The sequence below is a fragment of the Gopherus flavomarginatus genome, chromosome 20 (assembly GCF_025201925.1).
Source record: "Gopherus flavomarginatus isolate rGopFla2 chromosome 20, rGopFla2.mat.asm, whole genome shotgun sequence".
In the NCBI taxonomy this organism is placed as follows: domain Eukaryota; kingdom Metazoa; phylum Chordata; order Testudines; family Testudinidae; genus Gopherus; species Gopherus flavomarginatus.
In genome coordinates, this window is record NC_066636.1 from 24,814,146 (window position 1) to 24,841,992 (window position 27,847).

General features: G+C 62.0%; 5 protein-coding genes across 9 annotated transcripts in view; 4 read left to right on the forward strand and 1 right to left on the reverse strand.

Annotated features, from left to right (window-relative positions):
• The window catches only part of SHC1 (SHC adaptor protein 1), a 30,903-nt gene extending 30,250 nt beyond the window's left edge, over positions 1–653 (reverse strand). The window contains exon 1 of one of the 2 annotated variants that reach the window (XM_050930065.1): positions 537–653. The gene's annotated coding sequence lies outside the window, so the exon portion shown is untranslated. The remainder of the gene's footprint in view (positions 1–536) is intronic. The other variant, XM_050930064.1, reaches the window with a different exon arrangement.
• Positions 654–1,011: 358 nt separating this feature from the next.
• Positions 1,012–3,189, forward strand: CKS1B (CDC28 protein kinase regulatory subunit 1B). The gene is made up of 3 exons (XM_050930139.1): positions 1,012–1,126; positions 1,539–1,666; positions 2,582–3,189. Exons 1-3 carry the CDS (start codon positions 1,068–1,070, stop codon positions 2,632–2,634), a joined length of 240 nt encoding a protein of 79 aa, XP_050786096.1. The 5' UTR covers positions 1,012–1,067; the 3' UTR covers positions 2,635–3,189.
• A 2,859-nt stretch (positions 3,190–6,048) lies between these two features.
• FLAD1 (flavin adenine dinucleotide synthetase 1) lies at positions 6,049–15,577 on the forward strand. 3 transcript variants are annotated; one of them, XM_050930085.1, is made up of 8 exons: positions 6,049–6,078; positions 6,734–6,957; positions 7,672–8,431; positions 9,645–9,792; positions 11,842–11,940; positions 13,006–13,195; positions 14,789–14,862; positions 15,209–15,577. In XM_050930085.1, exons 2-8 carry the CDS (start codon positions 6,799–6,801, stop codon positions 15,342–15,344), a joined length of 1,566 nt encoding a protein of 521 aa, XP_050786042.1. In that variant the 5' UTR covers positions 6,049–6,078; positions 6,734–6,798; the 3' UTR covers positions 15,345–15,577. The 3 variants fall into 3 exon arrangements, with proteins under 3 accessions (XP_050786042.1, XP_050786043.1, XP_050786041.1); XM_050930084.1 differs by lacking the exon at positions 6,049–6,078 and having other exon boundaries at positions 6,338–6,957; XM_050930086.1 differs by lacking the exons at positions 6,049–6,078; positions 13,006–13,195 and having other exon boundaries at positions 6,335–6,957; positions 15,209–15,324.
• On the forward strand, positions 15,556–17,701 carry LOC127037909 (translation initiation factor IF-2-like). The gene is made up of 2 exons (XM_050930095.1): positions 15,556–16,996; positions 17,609–17,701. The coding sequence occupies exons 1-2, from the start codon at positions 15,556–15,558 to the stop codon at positions 17,632–17,634; spliced, it is 1,467 nt and encodes a 488-aa protein (XP_050786052.1). The 3' UTR covers positions 17,635–17,701.
• Positions 17,702–20,405: 2,704 nt separating this feature from the next.
• On the forward strand, positions 20,406–26,730 carry LOC127037916 (mothers against decapentaplegic homolog 6-like). 2 transcript variants are annotated; one of them, XM_050930109.1, is made up of 4 exons: positions 20,406–20,463; positions 23,009–23,424; positions 24,062–24,181; positions 25,803–26,730. In XM_050930109.1, exons 2-4 carry the CDS (start codon positions 23,025–23,027, stop codon positions 26,336–26,338), a joined length of 1,056 nt encoding a protein of 351 aa, XP_050786066.1. In that variant the 5' UTR covers positions 20,406–20,463; positions 23,009–23,024; the 3' UTR covers positions 26,339–26,730. The 2 variants fall into 2 exon arrangements, with proteins under 2 accessions (XP_050786066.1, XP_050786067.1); XM_050930110.1 differs by lacking the exon at positions 20,406–20,463 and adding an exon at positions 22,482–22,521.
• The last annotated feature ends 1,117 nt before the right edge of the window (positions 26,731–27,847 follow it).

The window sequence follows — 27,847 nt, forward strand, 5'->3', positions numbered from 1 at the left end:
CGGAGGGGGGGATCGGGGGGAGCCAGGTCGGGGCGGGGGGATCGGGCCAGGGCAGGACCGGGGGGAGCCAGGCCGGGGGTCGGGGCGGGGGATCGGGCCGGGGGGGGAGCGCACAGGAGCGGGCCGGGGGGGGATCGGGCCGGGGCAGGACCGGGGGGAGCCAGGCCGGGGGTCGGGGCGGGGGATCGGGCCCGGGGCAGGACCGGTCGGGGAGGGGGGCACACCTGGGGTTGGCCGGGCAGGAGGGTTGAGGGCTCCAGGCCAAGGGGGGGGATCGGGCCCGGGGCAGGACCGGTCGGGGGAGAGATCGGGCCGGGGGGACCAGACCCGGGGGGATCGGGCCGGAGGGGGGGATCGGGGGGAGCCAGGTCGGGGCGGGGGATCGGGCCGGAGGGGGGGGATCGGGGGGAGCCAGGTCGGGGCGGGGGGATCGGGCCAGGGCAGGACCGGGGGGAGCCAGGCCGGGGGTCGGGGCGGGGGATCGGGCCGGGGGGGGAGCGCACAGGAGCGGGCCGGGGGCCGCGCGCGGCTCTCACCGGGGCACCATGGATCCTCCGGGCTCGCTCGGCTGCCGGCGGCCGCGGCTCCAGCACAAACTTCTGCCCGGACCCTCCCTCAGCCACTCACTTCCGGCCCCACGCCCCCAGCCCGGCCTCAGCGGGCCCTGTCACGTGACGGGGGAACACGACGCTCCAGACAAACGAAGGCCGCAGGAGACGAGCCAATAGGAACGCACGCTCCTTTCCACCCCGCCCAACGAGCGCCAGGGCGGAACGCAAGCGCCCCTTCTCCCGGCTTGGCCAATGAGAGAGCTAGGGGAGCCGGCGGGGACACACCCCCTGCTGGACTTCGTCAATCGCGTCCCTGGCGATCACGTGAGAGGAGTTCGCCCCGCCTCCTCCGGCTGGACCAATGGGCGCGGGGGGCGGCGGCGTTTGAAAGCGGCGGTTGAGAGCGGTGGGGGAGGGGGGCCGCTGGCGGGCGGAGGGCAGCGCGAGAGCTGCCAAGGCGTCGCGGCGGCCCGGGAGCGCGCAGAGGCCGCCGGGAAGGGGGCGGATCGCGGGAGCATGGCGCACAAGCAGATCTATTACTCGGACAAGTACGACGACGAGGAGTTCGAGTATCGGTGAGAGGGGGCGGGGCCTCCGGGGGCTGCACAACCCGCCTGGAAACGGGGCGCGGGCCCGGGGTCGGGCCGGGGCAGGGGCCCAGCCTGCGCTGCCTCGCCGGCATCTCACGTTCTCAGCCGGAACTGAACTGTGTTGTGCCAAGTAAATCACCGGTTACAATGTTTGAGCAGCTTCCGTTACAATTAACGTGAAAGGCAGAGCCTGCCCCCCGCCGTGTGCGGGCCGCTGAAAATCAGCTCGCCTGCCCGCCCCTGGGCTGGCGGGTAACACTCCTCTGGCCTGGAAATCTGCCACCCCAGGGGCTGGGTTGGGGCTCCTGGGAGACCAAGCCGTGGAAGTGCTGTTGGGTAACCGGAGAAGGAATCTGCCTTCAGAGTTGTCATGTTGTGTTCTTCCTCCTGCTTGCAGGCATGTGATGTTACCAAAGGATATAGCCAAACTGGTCCCTAAAACACACCTGATGTCTGAATCAGAATGGAGGAACTTAGGAGTTCAACAGAGCCAAGGCTGGGTCCATTATATGATCCACGAACCAGGTTAGTTGGCCATGATTCATGTCACTAAGCCTATGGGCTACTTTACTAGTCTGGGATCTTGATTAAATTTATATTCATTCTAGTTAGAACAAAAACCGAGACTTCATGATGCTGGATTTGATGGGTTTTGGCACACTTGGCGATGGCTGGAAGCCAAAATCATATTGGGTACCGGATATGGGGCAGGTTTTGTGCTGTGTTCACATGTGTAATCATAATTGCTTCAGTGGGAGTTCAATATAAGTAAGGAGAATGGAATTTGGCCCCCAGCTGGTTTACTGACTCAACAGCAGGAACATCCCAATTTCCTGCAATACTAAAAGTCTGCAGCAGGCCAATCCTTCGGTTACTAATGGTGATGAGCTTTGCAGAAAGAGACAGCACCCACTTCAAAATCAGAATGTAGAGGTTCCTGCTATTGCAGTTCCTTCCTAGGAGAATCCCTGCCCCCCTTTAATTGGATATAAACCCTGCTGCATGCTAGTGGGGCAGCTGTTAACAGTAGAGCTGTCACCCAACTGGCCTGGGGAAAGAACTGAGGCTGTGTGTTCAGTATGCAGGTGAGGCAGGGAGGGACAGGGTATTGTAGAAGTGATCTTTGTAGCAAGATGGGATGTTGTCCTATTGGCAACCAACTGGGATTCCCTTTGTCTGTAAGTTTGAGCACATCTGAGCTCTGGGGCTGTTGGCTGGCTCATGGGGGAGACATAATCTATAATGTGACCATATAATGACACTACTGACTAAAGGGGCTTCTGGCAAATTAGATCAGACTGTCGGTATCAATTTACAGGGCTCTGGGGCTGTGGTTTTATTCCCTCTCTAAACATTGCAGACTAGGCAATAAGTGAACAGAACACTTGTGCATTTTAACCTGCAGATTGTCCTAATGCTCTGCTCTCCATCTTCTCTCAGAGCCTCACATACTGCTGTTCCGACGGCCACTGCCAAAGAAGCCAGAAAAATGAACCTGTTACCTCTGACCTGTGTATAGAACCTCCCCCTCTCTTTTCTTAGATACATGCACCTTTGGGGGGTTTGTCTCCTGTTTTAAAATATCTGACAAATGTTTCAGTACATTAAAACTCCTGGCGATTTAACTTCAAGCAAATCCAATCATCATGACAATAGTGGCTGGTAGAAAATGACTTGGCTCGAAACTAGAGTCTGGCCTTTACATATGAAAATCCTGTTGTATAGAACCCAATGATTCTTACCCACTGAGTGTGTCAATGCTCTCCTGAGTTCTACTTGAGCAGAGAGATTTTTAACTGCAAAATCTAGACTTCAACAGTTGAACCATAAATATTTTAACATTGTTTGGCATGTGATAGTTGCTGCTTGTTCAGGGGGTATGTTGGACTTTATTCCTGGTGGACACTATATCCACTTGCTTGGCATCTGCTTTAACACTGTTTGATATGTATTTTTGAATCTTTATTTTTGAATAATTTTTTAAGTTCTAGAAAGTCTGTTCAAAATCTGTGGTTGAAGTCCTTCAATAAAGAGGAAGTTTTTTTAAATACATGTGTTTCCTCTCATTCATCTGAAACAATCCTCTCTGCCACCTTTTGTTGTCTAAACACTGGCTATTCCCTGCCCCCAAAGTGGGTGGTGCTAACATATACCTTTGTTTTATTTCATTAGTTTCAAGTGTCAATCCTCCACAGATGTGTGGAGAAAAATAACTTTGCAGGATTCTGGTAATGTGCCTTAATCTCATTTGCTCTCAGAAAATCTTTCCAAAAAGAGATGAGACTATTTAACTCCTTAAAAGGCTTATTACCTCACTACTAAGTACCCAAGGTTTCTCTAAAACCGTCTAAGACACACCCCCACCCTTTGTCCACAAAATTAGCCTTGTTGCCCTAACATGAACTTTCTGTCCATCAAGGCAATAAACATAGTAAGAATTTAAGTATGGTTAGGTCTGTAGCATTCAAGGTTTATAACAGGGGTTCTCAATCTGGGGGTTGGGACCCCTTAGGGGGTCACAAATTTATTTCATGGGGGTCATTAGCTGTCAGCCTCCACTCCAAACCCCGCTTTGCCTCCGGCATTTATAATAGTATTATAAATTAAAAAACACTACATATTTAAGGGGGGGGTTGCACTCAGAGGCTTGCTGTGTAGAAGGGGTCACCAGTACAAAAGTTTGAAACCCATTGGTTTAGAAGACAGCCTGCTGTCTAACTAGATGGCTAAGGCAGGTTTTCCTAGTGGGGAGATGACCCATGTCCTTCCTGGAGTCTGTATCAGCTATTGATGTACAGCTCTGCTTAGCTCATAGAGAAACAGGTCAAGCACTTGACTCTAGGTAGCTGCAGGCCTCTGACTTCATAGAATATCAGGGCTGGAAGGGACCTCAGAAGGTCATCTAGTCCAACCCCCTGCTCAAGGCAGGACCAATCCCCAGACAGATTTTTACCCCAGTTCCCTAAATGGCCCTCTCAAGGACTGAGCTCACAACCCTGGGTTTAGTAGGCCAATGCTCAAACCACTGAGCTATCCCTCTTGAACCCTAGTCAGACCCCTTACTGGCAACTTTTTAGTGGGCCACAACTGAGCAGTGAAACAAGGAGCTGGTTCAGTGTAAAGTGGTATGGGCAGGAACTATGCCGCTAACTCTAATTGCCAACAGCTAAAAACAATCTGCCAGAGCCAGCTCCAGCCTGGTGTCCATAGGCAGGGCCCCATGGTGTAGGGAGGGAAGGGTAGCAAGCCTGCTTCCTGCATTGTGCCACAATCCCAGTACCATGAAATTCGCAAGGAAGGGTGCATGCCTAGCATCCCATGGGCTGGGTAGCAAGCCCAATCCCTGCAGTGTGCTGGGATCCCAGCAGCAGGGGAGCAGTCCCAGGGAAGGGTGCCTAGGTAGGGCCTCGTGGAGTGGGCAGTGAGCCTGGATCCACCACCGGGGGGGCCCAGGGAAGGGTGCCAAGGTAGGGCCTTGTGGGGCAGGTGGGCAGCGAGCCCAATCCCTGCAGCGTGCTGGGAGATCACCACTGGGGGGGCCCAGGGAAGGGTGCCGAAGTAGGGCCTTGTGGGGCAGGTTGGTAGTGAGCCTGGATCCAGCACCGGGGGGGCCAAGGGAAGGGAGCCGAGGTGGGGCAGGTGGGCACCGAGCCTGGATCCAGCACCGGGGGGGCCCAGGGAAGGGTGCGAAGGTGGGGCAGGTGGGCAGCGAGCGCAATCCTTGCAGCGAGCCTGGATCCAGCACCGGGGGGCTCAGGGAAGGGTGCCGAGGTGGAGCAGGTGGGCAGCGAGCCTAATCTCTGCAGCGTGCCAGGAGATCACCACTGGGGGGGCCCAGGGAAGGGTGCCGAGGTAGGGCCTTGTGGGGCAGGTGGGCAGCAAGCCTGGATCCAGCACCGGGGGGGGGTCCCAGGGAAGGGAGCTGAGGTGGGACAGGTGGGCACCGAGCCTGGGTCCAGCACCAGGGGGGCCCAGGGAAGGATGCCAAGGTGGGGCAGGTGGGCAGCGAGCCCAGTCCCTGCTGCGAGCCTAGATCCAGCACCGGGGGGGCCCAGGGAAGGGAGCCGAGGTGGGGCAGGTGGGCAGCGAGCCTGGATCCAGCACCGGGGAGGCCCAGGGGAGGAAGCCGAGGTGGGGCAGGTGGGCAGCGAGCCCAGTCCCTGCAGCGAGCCGGGAGATCACCACCGGGGGGGGGGGGGGCAGGGAAGGGTGTCGAGGTGGGGCAGGTGGGCAGCGAGCCCAGTCCCTGCAGCGAGCCGGGAGATCACCACCGGGGGGGGGGGGGGCAGGGAAGGGTGTCGAGGTGGGGCAGGTGGCCAGCGAGCCTGGATCCAGCACCGGGGGGGGGGGTCCCAGGGAAGGGAGCCGAGGTGGGGCAGGTGGCCAGCGAGCCCAATCCCTGCAGCGAGCCTGGATCCAGCACCGGGGGGGGGGTCCCAGGGAAGGGAGCCGAGGTGGGGCAGGTGGCCAGCGAGCCCAGTCCCTGCAGCGAGCCAGGAGATCACCACGGGGGGGGGCGGGCAGGGAAGGGTGCCAGGGACACACAGGTCTGCGCCCGCCAACGCGCAGAGTGTGCTACGCCCTTTGCACCAGCGCCCCCTGCCGGAGAAACACGAATGAACCTCAGCGCTCCGCCCACGGGGAAGATGCAGGCCAATCAGCTGCTAGCACGTTCCATTGCTGGGAGGAACCCCCCACGGGCTGCGATGGTTCAGCCTCTGCCCTGAGAAGAGCAGGAGTCTTCCGGCTCCGAAGTACGTCACTTTCTCTCGTTTCAAGACTGGCCAATCAACGCATTCACAGTCTTCCTGTCTACTGACTGGCATCCTGACTATCCAATGAAAGGAGAGAGGCTCGGCGGAGGCGAAGCTTCACTCGCTGTGGGCTGGGGAGGCGGGGCCGGGACTGGAGGCGCTGGGCTGCCAGCGGGTGCTGGTGTGGGTGGCCGTGCGCCTGGGTTCTCTCCCCGGCTCTGGGAGGGGAGTGGGGGCTGGTGGTTAGAGCAGGGGGGCTGGGAGCCAGGACTCCTGGGTTCTCTCCCAGCTCTGGGAGGGGAGTGGGGGCTGGTGGTTAGAACTGGGGGGCTGGGAGCCAGGACTCCTGGGTTCTCTCCCTTGCTCGGGGGGGCTGGGAGCCAGGACTCCTGGGTTGTCTCCCCGGCTCTGGGAGAGGAGTGGGGGCTGGTGGCTAGAGCAGGGGGGCTGGGAGCCAGGACTCCTGGGTTCTCTCCCCGGCTCTGGGAGAGGAGTGGGGGCTGGTGGTTAGAGCAGGGGGGCTGGGAGCCAGGACTCCTGGGTTCTCTCCCCGGCTCTGGGAGAGGAGTGGGGGCTGGAGGGTTAGAGCTGGGGGGCTGGGAGTCAGGACTCCTGGGTTCTCTCCTGGGCTTTTGGAGGATAGTGGGATTTAGTGCTTGGGGGCTGAGAACCAGGACTCCTGGGTTTTTTTCCCAGCTGTGCCCCCACTCATTGTCTGACCCTTTGTTTCCGGCTTTCATACCCAGTCGCTCTCCTTTAGGCCATTTCTGTGCTCTCTTGGGCGTTCATATTCATGCGTCCTTAGCATCCTTGTGAGCGCTCTGATGTTTGGTTGCAGGTGCTGTTGTCCTGGAGATGCCTGGTTGTCATCTCTAGAGCTGGGAGACCTGACTGTGGGTGCCCATGCACTGGGTCCTCAGGCTCTGCAGGAGCATTGGGCGGGTGGGACAAGAGAGCAGGCCTTTCCAAGCCATGGCTGCGCAGAGCAGCACCCTCCCTGCGCAGAATGGCCACGACGCTGTCACAGCTGGGATCATAATCATCGGAGATGAGATCCTGAAGGTACGATACTGGCGCTGCACTGTGCACTCCCCAGCTGCTCTGTCCTCTGCGCCACACCCGTCACCCTTTGAGGTCAGGCTCCAGATCAACAGAGACTGGGACAACAATTGCTCAGGCTGGCCGTGAACATTGTCTTCCCCCACGCTTGGCCAGATTGCATCACCCACGCTCACCTTGGTAGCGCCTCACACTTTGGGTTGACCCAGGCCTACTCAGCAGGGTGGAGGGGCCCCCCTTTAACCCTAAGCTAGTGAAACTCACCTTAGAGTCCCAGTCAAGTTTTACTGAGGGACCATTGTGGGGAGGTCAAAGTGCACGGGCTAGTAAATGTTCAGTGACAGCACCTTCCCCATGAGGGTCTGAAAAGTCCCAGGCATTAATCACTAGTTCCCTCTCCCTGCAAGAGACAGGGATGGAACCCAGGAGTCCTGGTTCCCAGTGGCCCCCCCCCCCCATAACCACTAGTCCCCTCTCTCTCCCAGAGACAGGGATGGAACCCAGAAGTCCTGGTTCCCAGTGCCCCCCCACCACTATAACCACTAGTCCCCTCTCTCTCCCAGAGACAGGGATGGAACCCAGAATTCCTGGCTCCCTGCCTGCCTGATCCCCCACCCTCCACCTCCCGAGGCATCTCCTAGTTCTGCAGCATGTGGCCAGTGATGATGCGCCACAGCTTTGCTGGCTGGGGTTATCTCACAATATTTTTGCCTCCAGGGACTCACCCAGGACACAAATTCCTTCTTCATGTGCCGGAAGCTGCGGTCACTGGGGGTGAAAGTTGCCAGAATCTCCGTGGTCCCTGATGACGTCGATACCATAGCCACAGAGATCTCCTCCTTCGCAGCCAAGTTCACCTATGTGCTGACATCAGGGGGCATTGGCCCCACCCACGATGATGTGACCTTTGAGGCGGTGGCCAAAGCCTTCGGGGAGCAGGTTTGCCCCCACCCAGAGCTGGTCGCCCTGGTGCACAGGTTCTTTGGCAAGACGGACATGCGTTGCCCTGAGATGAAGCTGGCGCACGTCCCTGAGTCCTCGCTGCTCAACTACGGCACGGACAAGAGGACGGGCGATACCATGAAATACCCCCTTGTCAGCGTGCGCAACGTCTATATCTTCCCGGGCATCCCGGTGCTGATGGAACGGGCGCTGGAGGGGCTCGGCCACCTCTTCCGCAACGAGCAGACCCACTTCCACTCCCGGGAGATCTACGTCAGCGCCAATGAGACGCTCCTGGCACCCATGCTCAACCAGGCCAATGCCTGCTTTGGGCGCCACACGCACCTGGGCTCCTACCCTGACTGGGTCAACAACTACTACCGTGTGAGGCTGACCCTGGACTCGGAGTCCGAGCAGCACCTGGAGGAAGCTTACAGCTTCCTGATGCAGAATCTGCCCCCTGCGCTGGTCGTGCCCCTGGTGACAGACCCTGTGGGGCGGGCAGCCACGGACGTCTATGCCCTGGCAGAGTCTGGTATGGCTTGGCTGGAGTAGCGACAGGGGCGTGTGGCTCTGGGGCTTCATCCTGCTGCATATAATAGGAGCAACTGAAGCACCAGGCTCCCTCATGGTGCTTCCCACCCACCTGCCTGAGCCCGGACCTGCAGAGAACAGTTTGAAGGGGAGGTTCAGTCAGACCTGGGCCTCTGTGGAGGCTGCCAGCCCTAGTGGGTTCGGATGTGAGCACCTGTCTGGCTCCAGACTGGTCCCCAACCCATTGTGCACAGGCCAGCAGTCGCCATGAGTCACTGCTGGTTGTGACTGAGCTGGGCTGGCATGGAGAGGGAGCTGCCTGGCCGTGTGGCCACAGCATTGGCCTGGGATCTGGGTTAAAATCCCCGCTCTGCCACTGGCTTGGTGTGACACAGGCCACTCACTGCCTCTCCTTTCTTTGGGTCCCTGTCGATAAAAGCAGCCTGTCCGTTCAGCCTGTGAGCTCTTTGGACAGGGACTGTCCCTCTTTGTGTCCATGCAGCGCCTGGCACAATGGGTGCGGCCTGTAGACACAGCTGTAATGTGCTGCTAATGATGGTGGAGAAGGGCTCTGGAGCCGCCATGTCCTTGGGGGGTCAGGCAGGCCTCGTCAATGCCAGTCTAGCGAGAGCAGCCGTGTGGCAGGATTGGCAGAACTCTGCTTAAGGTGGCACAGATTGTGCCGGTTCGCCGCACCGGCACGATTCTGCCAGTATAAATGTGTCTGTGAGGGCTCGTGCCAGCAGAGCTGCGTTGGTGAAATGTCCCCACGCTGACAGAGTCGACAGAGCTGGGCAGGGGCACCTGTCAGCGCAACGTGGGCCTTCAGGTTGGGCCCCTTCCTCCCAGCACGGCTGTGCTGCACAGGCCAGGCCCGAGGCTGATAGGGACGGATCTCAAGGATGGTTTTGCTAACCTTGTTCAGAACCCCCACCCTCCCCAAGCCAGGCTTCCGGGGCCCTGTGGTGAGAGGAGGGCACAGGTGGTGGGTATCAAATGTGATGGAGAGCAGGGGAGTGCTCGCAGGAGTGTAACCAGCAACCTCCCAGATGGGGCAGCCCCAGGCTTTGAGAGGCTGGGACCTACCCTGCTGGCTGCTGCGCCTGCCTCGTCCCTGAGCGAGACTCTGTGCAGCAGGTGGGAAAAGGAGGGCGGGAGGCTCCGACCTGCACCAAGCCCAGTCCCCCCTCGCTGACTCCTCTCCTCTGTGGCAGGTTCCGCCCTGGGCCAGAAGGTGGCAGCAGCGCTCCGGACCATCGAAGAGGCCTTGGATCAGTTCAGCCTGGCCCAGATCTGTGTGGGTTTCAACGGGGGCAAGGACTGCACGGCCCTGCTGCACCTGTTCCACGCCGCCGTGCAGAGGTACCCGCTGCTTCCCTTACCCTGCGTCAGAGCCCCAGCAGGCCTCCCTGGGCATGGCGCTCAAAGGAGGACGTGGGGTCTAGGGAGTTAGAGCAGGGGAGTGGGAGTCAGGACTCCTGGGTTCTATTCCCAGCTCTGGAAGGGGAGTAGGGGCTACTGGGGAGCGTCATAGAAATGTGGGGCAGGAGGGGACCCCACAAAGTCATCAAATCCAGCCCCCTGCGCGGCGGCAGGGCCAAGTCAAGCTAAACCGTCTCTGACCAGGGTTTGTCCAACTTTCTGAAACTTCTGCAGTGGCAGAGAGTCCGCTGCCTCCTGCTCCAGAGTGTAACTTGTCTTTGAGTCCGAAAGATTTTCCTGAAACTCCCCTGCTGCCAATTCAGCCCATCGCTGCTTGTCCTGCCTGCAGTGGAGGTGGAGTACAATTGATTCCCATCTTTTCAGCAGCCTCCACAGATTTGCAGACTGTTCTCAGGTCCCCCCTCAGTCGTCTTTTCTTGAGACTGAACGTGCCCCATTTTTGAGCCTTTCCTCCCGGGTGAGATTTTCTAAACCTTCAGTCAGTTTTGGGGCTCTCCTCTGGGCCCTCCAGTTTATCCCCATCTTCCTTAAAGGCCTGGCCTCCCTCAGCACAGCACATCTCAGTCTCCCCTGCATCCAGGTGGGCTCTGCCTGCTCCTTCTCTCCAGCCTCAGCCCACCTGCTTCCCAGAGGGGAATCTGATATCACCGTCCCCAGGCCCCCTCTGTCCATTGTCTTCTCTCCAAGTTAACAGGGTCGCCTGGGCCTTCTCTCCCCTCTTCTGTCCTCTTGTCCCTCTGGCTGGAACCCACTGGTCAAGTCACCAGTGTCCTCTCCCTGCAGCCCATTGTCCTCCCACTGGCCAGAACCGGTTGTGACTCCTGAGCTGGGCCTCTGGGTCGCCAGGTCACCAGTCGCTGGGGTCTCCATCCTCCAGGCCATCGGCTGGGGTCCCAAGTTCCCTCTCCGGTCCTGTGTCCCAACAAACTCCCTCTCCCCTCACCTGTTAAATCAGTAACACCCGGGGACACTGAGTCCCCCTCCCTCTGCATGCAACCCACTGGAAAAACAAGAAAATCCCCCACTTCATCACATAGTGCAGTACCCAGAACTGGACACAGGACAGCTGGGGCCTCAGCAGTGCCGAGCAGAGCGGGACACTTACACATGACGCTCCCAGGAATGTGCCCTAGTAATGGACTTTTTTTGCGGCTGCATCATTTTGTTGACTCCTATTCAGTTTGTGGTCCGCTGTAAGCCCCAGACGCTATCCAGGCGTGCGACCCTCCCTCCGGCTAGTGCCTGTTTGTAGCTGTGCATTTGGTTTTCCCTTCCTGACTGTCGTGCTTTGCCCTTGTCTTTTCTGAATTTCATCGTGTTGATTTCAGATTCATTCTCCAATTTTGTCAAGCTCATTGTGAACTCTAATCCCATCCCCCCAAGTGCTTGCAACCCCTCCCAGCTTGGTGTCATCCACATATTTGATAAGCATGTGCTCTGCTCCGTTATCCCAGTCAGCAATGAAAATACTGAGCAGTACCAGAGCCAGGCCCGACTCCTGCAGGACCCCACTAGAGACGCCCTCCTGCTCTGACAGAGTCACTGACTACTGTCTGAAGACGGCCTTTGAGCCAGTTGTGCACCCACTGTATAGTCGTTCTGTCTAGACCCTGGCTTGCCTGTGAGAACGTCATGTGGGACTGTGTCAAAGCCTCACTAAACTCAAGATCTCTCACATGACCTGCTTCCCCCATCCCAGTCAGAGAGGGAAATTGGGCTGGCTTGGCATGACTTGTTCGTGACAGATCCATGCTGGCTGTTCCTTGTCGCCCTGATCTCTTCTGGGTTCTCACAAGTTGATAGTTTAATAGCATGTTCCAGGGACTGAAGTTGGTCTGATGGGTGTATAATTTCCCGGACTCCTGGGTTCTGGTCCCAGCTCTGTCACTGACTCGCTGCGTGGCCCTGTGCAGGTCAGGCAGACGGCTGGGGATGGTGAGTCATGGTGACGGATGTCTCTCTCTCCAGGCGATTCCCACAGCGGGAGGAGAAGCTGCAGGTGCTCTATATTCGCATTGTGTCCCCCTTCCCCGAGATGGAGCAGTTCATTCAGGCCACCACCCAGAGGTAAGGGGAGGCTGTATTTCCAAGTAGCTCCCCACATCCCTGCAGTGGAACAGCCCAGGCAGGATGGGCTTCAGAGGCAGCCCTGGCACTTACAGGCTGGTGAGCCTAACTTCAGTACCAGGCAGGTTGGTTGAAACAACAGTAGAGAGCAGAATGATCAGAAGCAGAGTTGGGGAAGAGTCAACACGGCTTTTGGGAAGGCGAATCGTGCCTCAGCACTATTCGAATTCTTTGAGGGGTCAACAAACACATGGCCAAGGGTGATCTAGTCGATATAATGAACTTGGACTTTCAGAAAGTCTTTCACAAGGTCCCTCGCCAAAGGCTCTTAAGCAAAGCAGAGAGTCAGGGGATAGGAGAGAAGGTCTGATCAGTAACTGGTTACAAGATAGGAAACAAAGGGTAGGAATAAATGGTCAGTTTTCACAGTGGACAGAGGTAAATTGCAGGGATCTGTACTGAGACCAGTGCTAGTCAACATACTCTTAAATGATCTGGCAAAAGAGGGTTAGCGGTGAGGTAACCAAGTTTGCAGATGATACTAAATTACTGGAGCTCGTTAAGTCAAACAAGTTACAAAGGGATTGCACAACTGGGTGACATAGTAACAAAATGGCAGATGAAATTCCATGTTGATAAATGCAAAGTGATGCACGTTGGAAAACATAATCCCAACTCTACATACACAATAACGGGGTCTAAATTAGCTGTTACCACTCGAGAGAGATCTTGGAGTCATTGTGGGTAGTCCTCAGTGTGCAGTGTTGGGAATCCCCCATGCCCTGGGTGTCCCTAAACCTCTGACTGCCAGAAGCTGGGACTGGAGACAGCAGGGGACGGATCACTGGGTACTTGCCCTGTTCTGTTCATTCCCTGCAAAGTGTCAGGCACGAGCCACTGTCAAAAGACACAACACTGAGCTTGAGGGCCCATTGGTCAGACCCAGTGTGGCCGTTCATACATTCTTATGAACCAACCAATTCCCTGGGGTGGGGGCCTTGACTTCCCCACGGGGCTTTCCCACACTTGAATGTTGTGTCCCTTGCTGCTGTTTCTGCGTGCCAGGTACGACCTCTGCCTGTGCGCAGTGCAGGGGCACATCCAGCAAGCACTAGCAGACCTGAAGGCCCAGAACCCCCAGCTGCAGGCCGTGCTGATGGGGACGAGGAGGACCGATCCCTACTCCTGCACTCTGACGCCCATGTGTATGACCGACCCCGGCTGGCCCGAGTACATGCGGGTGAACCCCCTGCTGGTGCGTCATGGCGCTAGGGCTGCTACTAGTGGGGCAGAGAAGTGCAGTTGGAATACAGGGCAGGGAGCCAGGACTCCTGGGTTCTCTCCTAGCTCTGGGAGGGCAGTTGGCTCTACTGAGTTAGAGCAGGGGGCCTGGGAATCCTGTCTAAGGGATGAGACCTTAGTCTCCCTTTTCCTGTCCGGCACTTCCTCCTACCCCACCTCTCCCCTCCCCATGGCATCCCTCCTGCCTCCCCTGAGCAGCACCGCCTCCACACCCCTCAGACTCTAACCCCTGTGGGTTGTCTCAGGCCCTTCCCAGCAGCTATCCAGTCCCAAGCTAGTTCTCCGGACGGACCTTTCAGACAAGCCCCAAAAAACCTGGGCTAGGAGTTAAAGCTACGATGTGCCCGGGTCTGCGCCCCGTTGCTCCCTGTCCTGCTGTGTGCCCACAGACACGCCCCACAGCTCCCTGTCCTGCTGTGTGCCCACGGCCATGCCCCACAACTCCCTGCCCTGCCATGTGTCTGGGTCTGCGCCCCACGGCTCCCCGCCCTGCCACATGCCTGTGTCCGCGCCCCATGGCTCCCTGCCCTACCATGTGCTTGCATCTGCGCCCCATGGCTCCCTGCCCTACCATGTGCCTGCATCTGCGCCCCACAGCTCCCTGTCCTGCTGTGTGCCCACAGACGCGCCCCACAGCTCCCTGCCCTGCTGTGTGCCCGGGTCCATGCCCCGCAGCTCCCCGGCCTGTCGTGTGCCCGCGGCCACGCCCCACAGCTCCCCGTCCTGCTCTGTGCCCACGGCCACGCCCCACAGCTCCCCGCCTTGCTGTGTGCCCGGGTCCGCGCCCTGTGGCTCCCCGCCTTGCCGTGTGCCCGGGTCCGCACCCTGTGGCTCCCCGCCCTGCCGTGTGCCCGGGTCCGCGCCCTGAGGCTCCCTGTCCTGCTTTGTGCCCACAGCCACGCCCCACAGCTCCCTGCCGTACCGTGTGCCCGGGTCCGCGCCCCGCGGCTCCCTGCCGTACCGTGTGCCCGGGTCCGCGCCCCGCGGCTCCCCGCCCTGCCGTGTGCCCGGGTCCGCGCCCCGCGGCTCCCCACCCCTCCATGTGTCTGGGTCCAGGCCTTGTGGCTCCCTGCCCTGCTGTGTGCCATGTCCGGGCCCCGCGGCTCCCTGCCCTACTGTGTGCCCAGGTCCGTGCCCCACGGCTCCCCGCCCTGCGGTGTGACTGCGTCCGCACCCCACAGCTCCCCGCCCTGCCGTGTGCCCGTGTCTGCTCCCCATGGCTCCCCACCCCTCCATGTGTCTGGGTCCAGGCCCTGTGGCTCCCTGCCCTGCTGTGTGCCATGTCCGGGCCCCGTGGCTCCCCACCCAACTTTGCAGTGCCTTGTTGTTTCGCCCCCGACTCCAGCTGGCCATGCTGAGGGCATGGTCGGTGTGTCCCAGAGGGAAGGCGTTGGGGGGACAGTGACAGTCCCGGTGCCTTTGGGGAAGGGATGCCACTGGCTTGGAGCGGGACCGGCTGAGCCTCACAGCCAGCTGGCCTCAAACAAGGGGAGGAGGAGCCGAGGGCTCGGGAAGACTGCTGCAATGACCTCTGTTCTGCCTCTAGGACTGGAAGTACCAGGACATCTGGCAGTTCCTGCGTACGCTCTTCGTCCCGTACTGCATCCTGTATGACAAGGGGTAAGAGCCGGCTCTGGGAGTACTGTGCCTCCCCTCCGCCAACCCTGTCACTTCTCCCCAAGCCCTTGTCTAGAAGGACCAGCTGGGCTGGGCTCCATGGCCAGGGGGTGGGCAGCTGGGGGTCCAGGGTCTTGGGGGGTGGAGTGAGGGCTGGGCAGTGGGAGGGGAGCTGAGGAGGTGGCAGGATGGGAGGGCGCGGTGCATGAGGTCAGATGCCTGGCCAGACTCGCCCCCGTCCAGGATTGTGCAGGGGCTTTTTAGCACAGAAGGAGGCGTTGGGCAACGCCTGGCGTCTAGGACCCCTCGTGCCCCCGTCCTGCTCACAGCCCCCCTCCCCCTGTTGCAGCTACACTTCCCTAGGCAGCATGAGCAACACGCAGAAGAACCCGGCGCTGCGCTACACGAATGTGCTGGGCCAGGAGAGCTACCGGCCGGCCTACCTGCTGGAGAACGAGGAGGAGGAGCGCACCTCGCGCCAGTGAGGCCCTGCCAGGCGGGCCCTCCGCTTGGCAGCGAACTGGGCTGAGCGCATGCTGCTTCCCCGGGCACTGTTGTCGGGACACCTACCCGCAGCTCTGCCACCTCCTCGGCCTTGGGCCCTGCCTGCCAGACACCTGGAGCAGGGCGTGGGGTGCACCTCCGCCCACTGGGCACTGCTGACTGGGGCATGCGGACGAAGGGCCCAGGGGCCCTATGAATAAACCTGCTGCGCTCAGCCTCCTGTCTGTGTCTCCTGCCCGTGCCGGCTCCCTGTGGGCTCAGAGCGTTGCCCCCACGGTATGGGTCAGTGGGTTGTCATGGAGTGTGGGGGGACACAAGGCCCTGCACCCCCGGCTTCCTGCGATTCACCAGGACTCTCAGCCAGCCAGTAACGCAGAAGGTTTATTTCGATGCCAGGAGCACAGTCCCAGACAGGTCTTGCAGGTTCAGACAACAGGATTCCCCCCAATTAGGTCCATCTTGGGGTCCCAGGGGCACCACAGCCCCATTGGGGGGGTCAGAGCCTCATCTGGGCTCCCTTCCATTCCCCAACCACTCCTGAAAAACCCCCTTTCTCCCCCCAGCTTCTCCTCCCCCAGCCTTTGTTCAGCTTCCCTGGGCAGAGGTGTCACCTGGCCTCTATCCCCTTCCTGGGTTCTCACGTTACCTGCGCAGGTCCCCTCCCTCCAGCCAGTCTCCCATCCCCCAATGCAGACCGTCCTCCCAGGCCAACACCTCCCCCCCCCAGTATTCACAGCCCACATTAAGAATGGTCCCAGTTCGTTATGTGGGTCCATGGCAGTCCGGCCTGAGGAGGGCAGAGGACTCTGGGAGATGGGATGTGCAGGGAATCTGACCCCTCCCTGGGACCACTGGCCACAGCTAGAGCCCTGCCAGTGCTTCTCGGTCTCTGGCAGCCTCTGCCCCTGGCACCATGTCTCCCATCCGCACTCTCCCTGGGTGAGCGCCTGGCCCAGGGTCCCAGTGCCCTGGAAAAGGGGGGAAGCCTCCCTAGGGGACCCCCCCCTTGCACAACAGGTTCAGTCTGGTTGGAGGCCAGGCCCCCCCGGGGGCGGGAGCGAGCAGATCTGCTCAGGCAGCAGAATGCCCAGGCCTGGCGCAGGCGGCAGCCCCTCCCCCACCCTGCCCGGGGCCATAGTCACGCAGCCCTTTGAGCTGCAAAGAATCCAGCAGTTTCTAGCCTTTGCACAAGGGACTGGACTGGGTCAGGCAGCAGCAAGGCCCAGTCCTGGCTCATCCCCGCACGATGCATCTCCTGGGCAGACGCCTGGCCTGGCAGCCCAGGGCCCTGACCCGCTACCCCCTGCGACGGGTGGTGCGGGGCATGGTGCTGCCGGGGCCCCTCCCCAAGGGCCCTGTGGGGCTGAATCTCAGCTACTGGCTGCTGGACGTCCTGCGGGAGTGCGCTTACGTCCTGCTGTGCTGCTGGTGCATCAAGGAACTTCTGGACTAGCCCCCCACCCCATCGTGTGCTGTGCTGCAGTGTGCTTGTCCTCCCGGCCCTCCTACCCCTCCGCAGGGCTGGACCCACTGGCTGCGCTCTCTGGTCGCCTGACCCCCTGCTGCTGCGTGGCCTGGAACGGACGGAGCTCCCACCAGAGGGACCCTTTGGGACGCCCTGAGCCTGTAGGAGGTGGGTACAAATGTCCTCCAGCCTTGGCACTGCCCCCTGCCTAGCCAGCCCAGCGCTGGTCAGAGAGGGGGGCCAGGATCCAGCGGGTGCCACCAGCCAGGCCGGGGCATCTCTACCCCCAGCAGGCAAATCCACAAGTGTCTCCCCCAGCGCCCTTGTCTGCGGCTAGTGACGGCCAACAGGTGAACCGGTCAGGCTGGCACAGCCACCCCAGGGCCACGCAGTTCAGAGCCATCAGCATGGGGCTCCAAGGGCACCTTCCTTCCTTCCCAAATACCAGCATGTGCCAGCCTGGCTCCACCTCCGCCAGCAGGGCCTGGCACCTGACCTGGCCTGAGTGCCTTTTTCCCACAATGCCACATGGGCCTGAGTGGGCTCCCAGGTGCAGCCAGGAGGAGGGGGCTTGGCTCAGCCCCCTGGGCTGTGGGGCCCAGTGAGAGAGGTTGCACCTGGACTCCAGGCTGGGGGATGGGCTCTGTCCTCTGCTCAGCAGGGTCCCCAAGGCAGTGGGAGGTGCTGTCTCACCAGGGTGGGACGGGATCTTCCCCTCAAGTCTGTGGGCTCCAGGCTGCGTCTGGCCCATGGCTACTGGCTTTGTTTTCTCCCCTCTAGTTGGAATCTCGGCTCTCCAGCCCTGACGGGACAGGAATGGGACTCGACGGTGGGTGCCTGGCCCCTGGCCCAGCGCTCCCCAATAAACCTGGGCAATCTGTGACCGCTCCGAGTGCTGACTGTGTGTGGGCTGGGGATGCCTCTGACAGGCTGTGCTCACCAGGCGCAGCTGGGCCCCAGGTGGCTCCATCCGCCTGCTTCAGCTGCCCTGACACTAGACCCAATGAACCTTCCAAACATCTGCCCTGGCCAGGCCTGGGAGCTGGTGGGGCTGTAGGGGGTGGAGGGCAGGGCCCACAGCCGCCAAGTCTCTGGGCCGAGTTTCCTGCAAAGCTCCTGCTGTTTATCCAACTTTTCCTTCCTGTGTTTGGGACATTATCAGCATGGGCCCCGCCCCCGCCCCCAACCAGCCCCAACTTGGGCAGGCAGGCGTCCCTCGCCCAGCACACTGGGACGCTGCTCAGAGTGAAGCTGGCATGGGCAAGGAGACCTGGGATGGGGGTTCTGCACAGCTCACAAGGGGCCAGATGCCCTGGGCCAGGACCTGGCTCAACCCCCTGAGGGAGTGTCTGTCACCCCTCTGCCATGGCGCCCTGGGGCTGAGCAGGGGATGAGCACCAGGCAGTGCTGCCCAGTGGTTGGGGTAGGAAGTGCAGAAGAAGCCCAGCTCTGGTGCAAGGCTCCCTGGGAGCAGATGGTCTGCGGCCAGGGTGCTGGGGTTCTTGTGCCAGCCCAGGGGTTCCACAACTGAGCACAAGGGCATGAGAGGCACTGGCATCGGAACCCCCCACTGCCTCCCGCAGCACAGGGGCCCCTGGGAGGGCTCGGGCACAGCTGTGCTGTAGCACCTTTGTCTGAGGGTCCCAGGAGTCCTGGTTTCCAATCTACCCCTGCTATAACTGCTAGCCCCTATGTTCTTCCCAGACACAGGTACAGAACCCAGGAGTCTTGGCTCCCAGCCCCCACTGCTCTCACCACTAGCCCCTGCTGCCAGTCCTCCCCTCCCCTCAGTTTATCTGGCTGTGACTCAGTTCCTTGTTTAGAGAGCTGCTTTCTCGGCCTGTCTCCACTCCAGGCCGTTTCCTGTCGCCTGCCCCCCAAAGATCCCGTCCGCGGCTCTGCCAAGAGCCGGGGGAAGCTACAGAGGCGGGAATGCACCCAAGGGGCCAGACTGGCTGGAGCTCCGGCAAAGGTCACAGCCCGACTGGCCACTGACCCGCAGCTTGGCGTGCGCCAGGCCCTGCAGGGCCGCCCTGGCCCGGGGCATCCCAGCCACGGCCTCCCTCTGCCAGCCTGGGCCATGCAGCCGACTGGGGGGCAGCCCAGGGTGAAGGCTGGGGGTGGGGCCTGTGTGTCCCCAGAGATGCCGCCCGCCCCGGGAGAAGGGCTGCCCCTGGCACTGTCCCGGCATCGGCGGGGACCTGCTGTGCGGAGGCTCCGCAGGGCCTGGGCCCGGAGCAGAGTTGAGTGGCTGGCGCCAGCGCAGCCTGCCTTATCTCAGTGGGAAGTCGGGAGCAGGAAGCTTGGCTGAGAGTGGGATAAGGGCCCGTTTACATTAACCGCCTTTCCATGGGATCTGCTCCCACCCTCTTAAAGGGGCACCCCCCCAGCACCAGCCTCGGGGAGCCCCCTCCCCACAGCCTGAGCCAGCCGGGCCTCAGGGCTGCTCGGTCTGGGCACAGGGCTGGTGGGATGGGGTTTGGCTAGGCGGGGAGAGCAGAGAGGGGCCTGGCAGAGGTGATATGGGGGTTGCAGTGGGGCTGGCGGAGGTGGTATAGGGGTAGCAGTGGGGCTGGTGGAGCGGGTTGATGGGCATGGGGTTGGCTTCTCAGGCCTGTAGCCTCGGTGCATTTGTGTGGCTGTGTGGGAGCCCAGACAAGGTGGGATTGGACGCCTGGAACCCGTCTCACCCCAGTGCTCTGCGAGGGCCCTGCTCCCCCGAACCATGGGGGACCCGAGAACCAGAACTGGCAGGGATGTGACAGCAAAACCAGCCGACCCAGAGGAGACACCAAGATGGCCCCACGCTACAGAGCACCCCCAGCACTGCAGAGTCTGCCTGCCCCACAACACAGAGCCTCCCCCACTGGGCAGGGCAGACTCTGGCTTGGGCCGACCCCAAGGCAGCATGTGACCCCCATTGGGGTGTGAGCCCCCATCCTGCTGGCCCCTCTGCCCAATGAATGCCGTGAATCAAACCAAAGATGAGGGTCTCAGTGTGAACGGGGGAGGGGTGCTGTGAGCCCCGGGGTGAGCTGGTGCCTGTTCACACGCTGCCCAGGTTGTGGTGAGGGTCCTGGTGCCTGCCCAGCTCCTGGCCCTTTGCAGCACTTTGCTGCCATCCGTCTAGCTGTCTCTGGGGGCAGGAGCTGCTCCAGGCACCGCGATTCGGGCCTTGTTCCCCTCTCAGAGCTCGCCCCTGCCCAGGGCTGGGCCCCTCTGAGGCTCCCCCTCAGCTCGCACCCCCCGGACCCAGGGATTTGCTCACCTGCGGCTCCCCCTCATCCCATGCTCCCCCCTGCCCAGGTCCCCCTCAGCTCCCATCCGCCCACCCAGGTTCTGGCCCCCTGGGTCCCCCTCAGACCCGCCTGCCTGGGGCTCTGCCCCCCAGGCTCCCCCTCCCCCCCAGCCTGGGGTTCCCCGGTGCATTGTTTCCACTGAGCTCAGCTTCCCTCCCTGCAGCCCAGCCAAGCCGTCTGGGCGGCCTCTAATCAATTGATTCCCCCAGTTGGGAGGGCCGTGGGAGGGGAGCCGCCTGCAGGAAAAAGTCCTGGCCGCTGAGTGCACCAGGCAGAAGTGTCCCAGCCTCCCGGAGAGCCCCAGCGTCAGGCACTGCGCCCGCCTGCTGCCCCACAGTGAGTGAGCCACCTGCCCCACGGGCACCATCCCCTCCCTGCTTGGCCTCTTGCTGTGCCACCCAGCTCTGCCAACGGGGGGGCTTTGGAATGAGCCACGGCCCCCAGCTGCCTTGCCTGGCACCTGGCATACGTGTGTCACTGTGTGCTCACGTGCTTGTGAGCATGTGCTCTGTGTGCGTGTCAGTGTGACTGTGTATGGCACAGGGGTTGCAGGAGTGTTTGAGCATTGTGCTGTGTGCGACTGCATGTTCACATACGTTAGGGCACGTGCGTGCCCCAGGCAGTACATGTGTCAGGGGGTGTGTGTGTGTGTGTGCATGCTGGGTGCCACGTGTGTCAGGATGCATGTTTATGTGCCAACTGCCGTGTGTGTGTGTGTGCGCGCGCGCGCACGCCAGGCACAGTAATGTGTGTGTGTGTGTGTGTGTGTGTGTGTGTGTGTGTGAACGCTGGGTGGCATGTGTGTCAGGATGTGTGTGTGTGCCAGGCACTACATGTGTCAGTGTGTGTGTGTGTGTGCCAGGCATGGTATGTGTGTCAGGGTGTGTGTGTGTGTGCCAGGGATGGTACGTGTGTCAGGGTGTGTGTGTGTGCGCGCGCGCGCCAGGCACTGTGTGTGTCAGGACGTCTGTGTGTCAGGATGTGTGTGTGTGTGTGTCTGTGCGCGCGCGCCAGGCACAGTGCGTGTGTCAGGACGTGTGTGTGCGCCAGGCACTACGTGTGTCAGGACGTGTGTGTGTGTGTGCCAGGCACTATGTGTGTCAGGCAGGACGTGTGTGTGTCAGTGGCTGTGTCTCTTGGGGTGTCGATGGGAGGCAGCCCAGCCCAGGCCCTTGTCCCTCCTCCCTGCCCTGTCTTTGGCTCCATTTCTCTCCTCCGCCCCCACCCAACCCCCCAGCCCCCGCCCCATGTGGCCATAAATGCTGCTCATCACAGGCTGGGTCCCTCAGATCAGAGCCAAAAGGTAGGTGGGGAAGGGGGGCAGGTCTGGCTACCTGGGTGTCCCTGCCTGGGGAGGGGTGCGTCTGCTGTGGGCACGGGGGGAGGGGGTCGCTCTCTCCTGGAGGGGTCAGCATGGGGACCAGGCCCCAGTCCCAGCTAGGGCTCTGCCCCTCACACTCGCAGGGCCTAGCTACACACACCAGTGACCCCAGCGCACCCCGAGTGCGGACGCAGCGCTAGCAGGCGGAGGCACTACCAGTGCTGGAGTTATCCCGTCGCGGGGGTGAGCTGGCTGGGGAGGAGACCCCGTCACAGTGGGGGCCTGGCCCGTCCCTGGGGGTGCACCTGTCACTAGAGCAATAACGCAGCTGGGTGCTGCCCCAGGGCAACACTAGGTCCAGAGCTGGCCCCACCAGTCACTAGACGGGAGCAGGGGGGTGCTGCCCTGGGCAGTGCTGGCCCTGGAGCTGGCCAGCAACACTCGGCATGGCCTAGGGGAGCTGCTGCACGGGTGTCAGAGTGTGTGTGTGTGTGTGTGTGTGAGTGAATGAGCAGCAGCATGTGTGACTGTGTGTGCTGTACAGTGTGTCTGCACAGGTGTCAGGGTATTTGTGTGTGACTGTGTGTGTGCTGCATTGTGTGTTTGTACAGGTGTCCATGACTGTCTGTGTGTCAGTGAGTGGCAGCGTGTGTGTGACTGTGTGTGTGCTGCATTGTGTATTTGTACAAGTGTCCATGAGCGTGTGCGCGACAGTGAGCGGCAGCATGTGTGAGACTGTGTGTGTGCTGCACAGTGTGTCTGCACAGGTGTCAGTGTGTGTGTGTGTGTGTCAGTGAGCAGCAGTGTGTGTGAGCGGCAGCATGTGTGTGCACAGTGTGTCTGCACAGGTGTCAGGGTATGTGTGTGTGTCAGTGAGCAGCAGCATGGGTGTGACTGTGTGTGCTGCATTGTGTGTTTGTACGGGTGTCAGTGACTGTGTGTGAGACAGGGAGCAGCAGATGAGTGTCAGTCAGTGTGGCAGTGTGTGGCAGTGAGTGTGTCAGGAGTGAACACCGGCCTGTCCATCGAATTCTCGTTTTGACTCCCAGGGTCTCTGGGGACGTGGCTGCCTGGTGGGTGCTGCTAAGGGGTGCTGGGTGCAGCCCCACCGCTCCCTGCCAGGACAGGGTGCCCTGCTGCATCATCAGGGGTTTGATTCCTGCTCCAGCAGTGGGTGCCAGGGGTGGAGAATCTCTGCCAGGCCTCCGGTGCCGCCAGCCACTGCCCCACTCACTCAGGCCCCAGGTGTTTGGATACAGACTCCCAGCCCAGCTGGCCTGAGGGCAGCTTTGGGAGAGACTGGATCAGCAAAGCCCCAGCCAGCCTGGCCTAGTGGAGGCAGGCCTGGAGCAGGCTGGTTCCCCCTTGAGGGAGCTGCGCCGAGGTCCGGCTGCAATAAGGAGCGGATCCAGCCCCGGTGGGGACCCCCGTGTCCGGCTGGATCCCTGCTATACCTGAAGCTGGGGGGTAGGGGAGGGGATACCTGCTTGCCCTGGGCCTGGCCAGACAGGGACATGGGGGATCTCTGGAGCGGCACATGACCCCTCTCTCCCCCCGCAGGTGGGCCCAGCACCCCATGTTCCGCTCACGGCGGGCCAGCCTGGTGCGGAGGCTCTGGAGGTATCGCTGTGCTGGGCCCGGCCCCGAGGATGGGCACGGCGCCCTCAAACCCGCCGCTCACGCCCTCTTCAAGAAGCTGAAGGACGAGGAGCTGGAGCTGCTGGTGCAGGCGGTGGAGAGCCGGGGAGCCGGGCAGTCGGGCTGCGTCTGGGTGGCCCGGGCAGAGCAGCGTGGCACCAAGCAGGCCCTGCCCCCTCAGGTGCTGCTCTGTCGGCTCTATCGCTGGCCTGACCTCCGGGACCCCCACGAGCTCAAACGCCTCAGCTGCTGCCAGAGCTTTGGGGGCTGGGGGGGCTGCGGCGAGGGGGCCACGCTCTGCTGCAACCCCCACCACCTCAGCCGGCTCGCCATGCCCGGTGAGTGGGCCAGGGGGGCCGGGCTGGGGGCCTACCCACGGCAGACCTCCCCCACTGCCAAGCAGCACCGCTCGGAGTGGGGGGTCAGCATGGGAAGGGTGGTTGCCCCCCTGCCCCCACCACTCGATTGCTCAATCTATCCCCAGACACCCCCTCTATCTATCTATCTATCCCCAGACACCCCCTCTATCTATCCCCAGACACCCCCTCTATCTATCTATCCCCACACACCCCCTCTATCTATCTATCCCCAGACACCCCCTCTATCTATCTATCCCCATCCGCCCCCTCTATCTATCCCCAGACACCCCTCTATCTATCTATCCCCACACCCCCCCTCTATCTATCCCCACACACCCCCTCTATCTATCTATCCCCACACACCCCCTCTATCTATCTATCTATCCCCATCCGCCCCCTCTATCTGTCTACACCCCCTCATCATCTATCTATCTATCTATTCCCAGACAGCCCCTCTGTCTGTCTGTCTATCCCCAGAACTTGGTCCCCCTTGCCCTGCTGTTTTTGGGGCTGCTTTGCGCCGGAAGGGGAGGGCTGGCATCAGGGTGGGGTGGGGAGGGGGATGCCCCAGGGACAGCTGCTCACTGGTTTCCGCTCTTGTCTGGTTCTCTTTCAGAGACGCCACCGCCCCCTTATTCCAAAATCTCCCCCTTCAGCTGCCCCTGGGCAGAGGTGTCAGAGCGCCCCAACTCCAGCCACCTGGAGTCTGGTTGCAACGCCCATGGAGACTGGCGAGGTACGGTGGGGACCGGGGCGCAAGGGATGCCCACAGGGACTGGGGGGCACCCAGGGGATTTGACCCCCAGGCCCAGGAGGGGAGCGTCAGGAGACTCCAGATGACCAGCCCTGGGCTGGGTGGGGACTGGAGCTGCCAGGCTGCAGAGGCTGCAGCCCTGGTATCGGGGGTATCCTGCTGCCACCTTCCTCCTGCAGTGGGGGCCTCACTGGGGAAGAAGGGCTCCTGGGTGGAGCAAGGAGAAGCCCCCCACTCAGGAGCCAGCAGTACCACGTGTGGGTCAGGTGCCACCCCTCCCCCATAAGTCAGGGGTGCAGGGCACCCGCTGAGCCATCCTGGCCCTTGGAGCCTGAAGAGCTGCCAACATGGGGCCCCTGGGGTCCACTGGGCCCTCACCTGCTGGCTCAGCCCTTTGCAGAGCAGGGTCCCCTCCCCAGCCCTGCCCGAGCTCCCAGAGCAGATCTGACATTGCTGCTGCCCCCATCTCCTCTGGGGCTGCAGGGAAGGGGTTGGTGGGGGTGACAACCAGCCCCCACTCCCCTGAGTCAGGCCCTCCCACCGAGCCTGGGAGGAAAAGCTGCCTAGAGCAGCCAGGGCCAGGGGGTTCCTGTCTGCAGGGAGCGGGTGGCTCCGGCCGGCCCCCAGCCCCGGCTGCGCCTGTTATTTTTGGCCTGTCCGCGTTCCCCGCTGCAGGAAGTGCTGCCCACAGGGACACTCACAATGTGCCTTGACGCACAAGCCGCGCTCCGGCCTGGCTGCCGGCCACCGGCTCCCTCCCACGGCTCCAGGGCCTTGGGACCGGCGCCCACTGCCGGGCCCACCCCACACTTGCCGTGCCATGGCGGGCGGTCCCCTGGGACGGTGGCTGGAGCCGTCCTGGGCCTACGTGCCGGCTCCCAGCACCCCACCATGACTCACGCCCCCGGTGATTGTCCGGCTCCGCGATGGAGTCGGACGCCCTGCTCCAGCCCAGCTGCCCCACGATACCCTGGGGGGCCGAGCCTGGGGCACTGAGGGGGTCATGGCCATCTGCTTGGGGCCAGTGGGATCAGGCAGCCAGAACCCCAGGAGGGCCAGCGTGGTGGGTCTGAGCCCCTGCCGGCCACGCTGAGATGCAGAGTGAGGCAGCTCCTCTTCACCAGCAGAGATGGGGCCTGAAACTGGCCCTTGCACAGCCCAGGGCCCGTTCCCCACCTGCCCACACCGCTGGCTGGGCTGAACTTCAAGCTGGGGCATTCAGGCCGGCTTGCACCCAGCCCCCTGCCACTGCCGGGGCTAAACTGGTTCTGTGTGGCTGTATCCAGAGCCCTGCAGCTCACCCATGGCCAGTGCCAGGCGAGGGGTCCCTGCATAACCAGCCCCCGTGCCCCACCCCAGAGCCAGCTGCCTCTCAGCACCAGGCAAGGGATCCCTGTTTAACTAGCCCTAATGTTCCCCTCCTCACAGCCAGTGCTGGGGGAGGGGTCCCTGTATAAACACCCTCCACGTCCCACCCCAGAGGGGCTGCATCCCAGCGCCGGGGAGGGTCCCTGGGTGGTCTGTTCATTCTCTGGGGGCTTGGTGGGGGTGTCTGGGGGCTGCTCTGTGCGTGGGCTCAGGGGTTCCCTTCTCACCCCTGCAGACCCCAGCCTGGCATGGAGCACCACCAGGGACGGCTGCTGGTGCAAGCTGGCCTATTGGGAGCACCGGACACGGGTGGGCCGTCTCTACGCCGTGCACGAAACCTCCGTCAACATCTTCTGCGAGCTGCCGCAGGGGAACGGCTTCTCCCTGGGCCAGCTGCAGGCTGAGAGGCGCAGTGCGGCCGTGCGCCGGGCCCGGAGCAAGATCGGCCGTGGGCTGCTGCTGAGCCAGGAGCGGGACGGGGTGTGGGCCTACAACCGCAGCGAGCACCCCATCTTCGCCAGCTCTCCCACGCTGGGGCCCCCTGGCGCCCGCGGCCTGCCCGTGCGCAAGGTGCTGCCCGGCTACTCCCTGCAGGTCTTTGACTATGAGCGCGCGGGTGGCCAGGCCAGCTGGCGGAGGCCAGGCGATGGGCCCTGCGACCCCAACAGCATCCGCATCAGCTTCGCCAAGGGCTGGGGCCCCTGCTACTCCCGGCAGTTCATCACCGCCTGCCCCTGCTGGCTGGAGATCCTGCTCACCAAGCCCCGCTGAGCCGGGGGCACAGCCCAGCACAGCTACTCCCGCTGCGGCCACGGGCCCTGCAGCCAAGTGGAGTGGGGGAGCGTCCCTCGGGCCCCCGCCTCTGAGGCCTGGCCCTGCTGCCTATGCTAGGCTCTGGCCCTGCAGCTTCTGGCCTCTCTGCCTAGAAACCCCATTGCAGCCTCCCTCCGCCCCGACCCCATCACGAGCCTGCAGCTTGGGCCTATGGGCCTCTCCAGCCATCCCCAGCCCAAGCGCTATGGCCCTGGTCAGCCCCTGTCTGCCCCTCTCCCCTGGCCTGCCTCCCAGCCTCCTCCCCCGCACCTCTTCCCCTTATCTCCAGCCCCCCACCCCCATCCCTCTGGAAATCCCACACCTCTGCCCTCCCCCATCCCCTCCCTCACCCCATCTCCCCTTACCCCAGCCCCACCCTGTCCCTCTGCCCTCCCCCATCCCGTCCCTCACCCCATCACCCCTTACCCCCAGCCCCCGTCCCTCTACCCTCCCCCCAGACCCTTCCCCAGCCCATCTCCCCTTACCCCCAGCCCCCGTCCCTCTACCCTCCCCCCAGACCCTTCCCCACCCCATCTCCCCTTACCTCCAGCCCCCGTCCCTCTACCCTCCCCCACCCCATCTCCCCTTACCCCCAGCCCCCGTCCCTCTACCCTCCCCCCAGACCCTTCCCCACCCCATCTCCCCTTACCCCCAACCCCTGTCCCTCTACCCTCCCCCCAGACCCTTCCTCAGCCCATCTCCCCTTACCCCAGCCCCACCCCGTCTCTCTGCCCTCCCCCAGCCCATCTCCCCTTACCCCCATCCCCCATCCCTCTGCCCTCCCCCCAGACCCTTCCCCAGCCCATCTCCCCTTACCCCCAGCCCCCGTCCCTCTACCCTCCCCCCAGACCCTTCCCCAGCCCATCTCCCCTTACCCCAGCCACACCCCGTCCCTCTGCCCTCCCCCCAGACCCTTCCCCAGCCCATCTCCCCTTACCCCCAGCCCCTGTCCCTCTACCCTCCCCCCAGACCCTTCCCCAGCCCATCTCCCCTTACCCCAGCCCCACCCCGTCCCTCTGCCCTCCCCCCAGCCCCTTCCCTGCCCTGTGGTGTCGGACACGCCTGGCGGGGGGAAGGGGCAGGAGCGGGGGACTGGGCGGTTCTCACATTTATTTCAAATTATCTTGTTTTTGTAAAGAAAAGTAGATAAAACACCTGCCAAGTGCGGGGGAGCAGGTCCATGTGCCAGCCCGACCTCCTTCCTACTTGCCACATGCTGGGCAAGCTGATCCATTCTGGGCACTGGCCCAGGGGGTGAGCGGGTCTTAGCCCCCACTGGGAGCCTGCTGGGCTGGGCTGGGCTGGGTGTGGGTTCGAGGTAGAGAGTGGCTGAGCACGTCTGCAAAGGGGGGAGGAGGTGAAGCAGGAGGGAGGTAGCAGTGGGGGCAGGACTCAGCATAGGGTGAATTCTTAGCCATGGAGGCTCTGAACAGGCCCCAATCCCCTGGGCTCAGGGGTATCCTGAAA